This window comes from Pundamilia nyererei, unplaced genomic scaffold (genome assembly GCF_000239375.1).
Source record: "Pundamilia nyererei isolate P.nyererei 1_Seehausen unplaced genomic scaffold, PunNye1.0 scaffold00105, whole genome shotgun sequence".
Classification (NCBI taxonomy): domain Eukaryota; kingdom Metazoa; phylum Chordata; class Actinopteri; order Cichliformes; family Cichlidae; genus Pundamilia; species Pundamilia nyererei.
In genome coordinates, this window is record NW_005187506.1 from 2,243,908 (window position 1) to 2,247,893 (window position 3,986).

The window sequence follows — 3,986 nt, forward strand, 5'->3', positions numbered from 1 at the left end:
GTTGTGTAATCTGACCTTTGGTCTAATCTAAAAACTGTTTTCCCGTTATGAAACAAAAAAATAAAATAAAATGTATGATTTGGCCGAGAGCAGCACTCTCTAGTGTGCAATACAAACACAGATGTTACATTTTCCAACAAAACCACAGAACCAAAGATGCGTTTGCACAAAAATGCGGCAGGTCGGCACTCGAAATGGAGAGTGGGTTTGTCAAGATACCAGCGATGAAGCCCAGCTGAAGATGATCTGCACACAGACAAATGTTTTGTTGCATTTTTGGAGTAGCAGCAGGAGTGAAAGGGAAGCCTACAAGATGGGAGTGAACCTGCTGCCGTGTGTCGTTTGGAGATGATGACACCGACAAAGAGACAGGAGGCCCGGCTGAAGATATTAAGATCCACACTGGGAGTGAGCAGGATGGAAGGGATTTGAAATGAATATGATGAAGTTCGAGCTCCATGCAGAAGAAGAGAAGATTCAGAGGACAGATGTTTGGTGCGACAGGAGAACAGACAACAGAGAGGGAGAGATGGAGACAGCTGATCTGCTGTAGAGACCAACGAAGACATGGAAGAAAGACCTACTCCAATTTATCCGTGTATTTAACTCCAAAATTTCCCCTCACTTCCTCTGACATGTCAGCGCTGCTGCTCTGCCTTGCTACCTGTCATTCACCTCACCACCCCAGCATCCACCCGTAGACCACGCCCCAATTTTATATTTTAATTGCAATGATTGATGGCACGTACGCCCCAAAGTAACTGCCAAAATAACTAGATTTCAAAAGTCCATTATATCCAACCAAACTTTTGTTGTATAAAAACACAAGTTACAAATATATTCTTATCCTTTATAGGACATGATTGTTTTTTGTTGCTCTCCAGGTGTAACAATGAGAATGAATGGTACCAGATCCATGAGAACATCATCCGCAAGTCCAGCACCAAATACACGGCACCCAGCACCAACTACGGTAGGAGAGACCACGTGTTTGTGTACCCTGAGTTTGGATGATCGGACCCCAACAAACTGAGTGTGGGATGAAGAGCACATCTCTGATTTATGCTAAATACAAATACTGAAGCTCATAGTTACATTTAAGAATAAATAACTTGTTAATATCTCAAAGATCTCCACTTTCTTTCATGCAAACTTTTCTGGGTCTGAATCCCGAACAAGCCCCGAAACTGTTATGTTCCCTGAAACGGGCTACAGGACGAGGGGAGTAACAGTAGAGTATCCATGTGAAAGAAAAGGTGAAAAGATTACAAACTCAACCCTGATTTCATTAAAAGCTCTAACTTCGCCTCTACGCCCTAAATAATCCAGAAATAAAAGAAAAGCATCAGCAAACAGATAATGTTGGGAAATAAAAATGAAGAATCTGCACCTCAACAACACAAAAGAAGAAAAACCCACTCTGCAAACAGGAGGTCACAGTTACTCACTGGGAGCTTGACATAATTAAAACACAACACACGGCTAAGGCTACTGTACGTCTGGCCCATAGAGAGACTGAGCTGCTCTCCTCCCCAGCTCTTACACTGTAGGCCTGGTTGATCGCTGAGTGCAGCCAGCTGTGCCCTCACTCCACTGGAAATGACGGGCAACCCAGCTATGGTAAGAGAGGAGGCATAAAGGTTAGCAATCAACACCCAAACAACACAGCAGGCTTGCTACACGTATATCGGAGCACAATTTATTGTCCTAAAAGTATATTTTTTTATTCTACTGGATTTTTTTGTCCAGGTGAATTATTTTGGCCACAAAACCCAGAAGCAGATGCGTTATCCTTGCAGGGTTACCCTGCAACATTAGCAGTGCGGTGGTGTTTTTGTGAACACAGCAGCCGAGGGTGGAGGCAATTTCTAGCACTCAGTTATTGCTCCAGCCCGCTGATGTTCTGTGTGGACCGTTTCTTCCAGTCACTTTATTACTTCTGTCAAAGCACAGAGGGCAGGAGCAGATTCTAGTCCTGCAGCACTTGTGACTCGTTTTATTTCATCGCTGATGAGTCAGCCGACATTTCAGGAACACTGAACAAAAAAAGAGTTCCCAGGAGCAACTTATTTAGATTAGAGCGTCTGACTGACACATGCAAGTCATCACACTGACATCAGCAGGAAAATCATATTAATTGGTGTCACTGTGGAGGACTCTCCTCTGCCCCAGTGTTAAAGTCTGTGAACTCCCATGACCCCGCACAGATATGCTTTTGTTTTCAAGTGAAGAGATGAACCCAGACTAACAGGCTGAGAGTCTGCTGGAAAAGCAGTTTGGCAACGTTTAGCATGCATTGAAATGTTTGTTCTGATTCTGGGGAGATCAAACGAGCTCTGCAGCTTCAAAACTCTGTTTAGACTTTTTAAGTTTATCTGAATTTTATGTGTGGCCTAAAGGCTGTGCTTTTTAAATAGGACACTTTGTTCTGTCTTCTTCCTTTGCTTTTCATCCATCTCTCTACCCATCTTCTTTTTCTGTCAACCCACTCGTTCCCATTTCTTCCCCTTCACATCCTGCAGGGCTGATCATCTCCCTGCAGCTGCTGAGGGGCGACATGGAGCAGGTCCGCAGAGAAAACCCGCTCATTTTCAGCAGGGGGGTGGCCATCACACGCAAACTGGGATTCCCAGATGTCATCATGCCTGGTGAGTCACGTATCCAGCTTCATGTAGGCCTACCCATCACAGCGCAGCGGGCTGTCCACCTCAACACTTCTATTCTTAGTTTACGTAAGCACACAGCAGAGATGGACTCCGTGAATAACACGTAAAAGAAATAAAAACAACAATTCAGGTTTGAATCATGTAAATGGGTCAGACAGGAATAGAAAAAGTGCTGAATGTCTGGGCGGGTGTTTGTACATCTCTACCTTCTGCTTTTGAAGAAAGGAGCAAAAACACGTACCTGTTGAGCTGAAGCACAGAGAAAAGGTGCAGTGTTGCAGGTGTTCTTCTCGAGCAGGCATTCTGTAAACAGTTTTATTTCTTGCAGCTATAAAAATCTTCAAAAGCTTTGTTTGGCTTTCAAAGAGGCCTTTGGATCAATGTCCAAGTTCCAAACAAAGAAGGAGAATTTAGATTTGAGGTCCAGGATCCCTGAAAATAAACAAGTGACTTCAAGGCTGGACAGATGGACAGAACCACAGAAGCTGATCTGCGCTCCTGCCGGGCTGCTGCTTAATTTAGATTCCTACATGGGAGCAACAAAGGAGTGAATCTGGTTTTTCCAGCAGGAACGTCTCCAAAGCACTGGTCGAAGTAAACAGTTTCCCAGAATTGGAGCCGCTTTGTGATATTCCTGTGTTAGCTTCCTCTTCTGAGAGCTATAAATCCATTACAGGGAGACCGAATGTGTCAGTTTGCATCTCTCCACTGACTTCATTTTAATTACAGTGGAGCTTCTCCTCCTGTAATATGTTAAAATGTTTGCGAAGACCTTCAAAGCTGTAAATGTGTTATTATTTAATAACCCAATAAACTGAGTTACAGGCTTGTAGATATTTAAGTCCACAGATGTATTTTTCATAAGTGTGGAAATCTCTTTCAGCAGTACTTAGCTTAAGTCACTTTGATGATTTAATGTCTTGTTGTACAGCTTCCCAGCTGTTTCTGTCGGTGTGTAAAAGATAATTCAATCTTCTCAACAAGTGCACTGCCTGCTGTCAGAGACGTGTTAGGCATGCACGCTCATTTATTTATCAGTCTTAGCTCTTATCTGCCCCAGAGGACTGACATCATTTAGTCCAGCCCCTCTGCAGGAGACTGGAGCTCGAACTATCTGGTCCTGGGTGAGGAACCAGACAAAGAGTGATTCAAATGATTTGCCATGGGAGACCCTGGCAGGGACAAATCCCCCCAACCCCTAAAAAAAAAAAATAAATAAATATATATATATATAAATCTCCACCACAATAAAGTAGTGATCGTGTTGTTGAACAGAACATGGAAATGTCGAGTGTTAATCAGACCTTTAGAAATCATTGC

General features: G+C 43.3%; 1 protein-coding gene across 1 annotated transcript in view; it reads left to right on the forward strand.

The window, feature by feature from the left end:
* LOC102207162 (dedicator of cytokinesis protein 3-like) overlaps positions 1-3,986 on the forward strand; it is a 248,678-nt gene that overhangs the window by 174,307 nt on the left and 70,385 nt on the right. The window contains exons 13-14 of the mRNA XM_013912880.1: positions 885-973; positions 2,523-2,648. Of these exons, the coding sequence (XP_013768334.1) occupies positions 885-973; positions 2,523-2,648 (215 nt within the window). The remainder of the gene's footprint in view (positions 1-884; positions 974-2,522; positions 2,649-3,986) is intronic.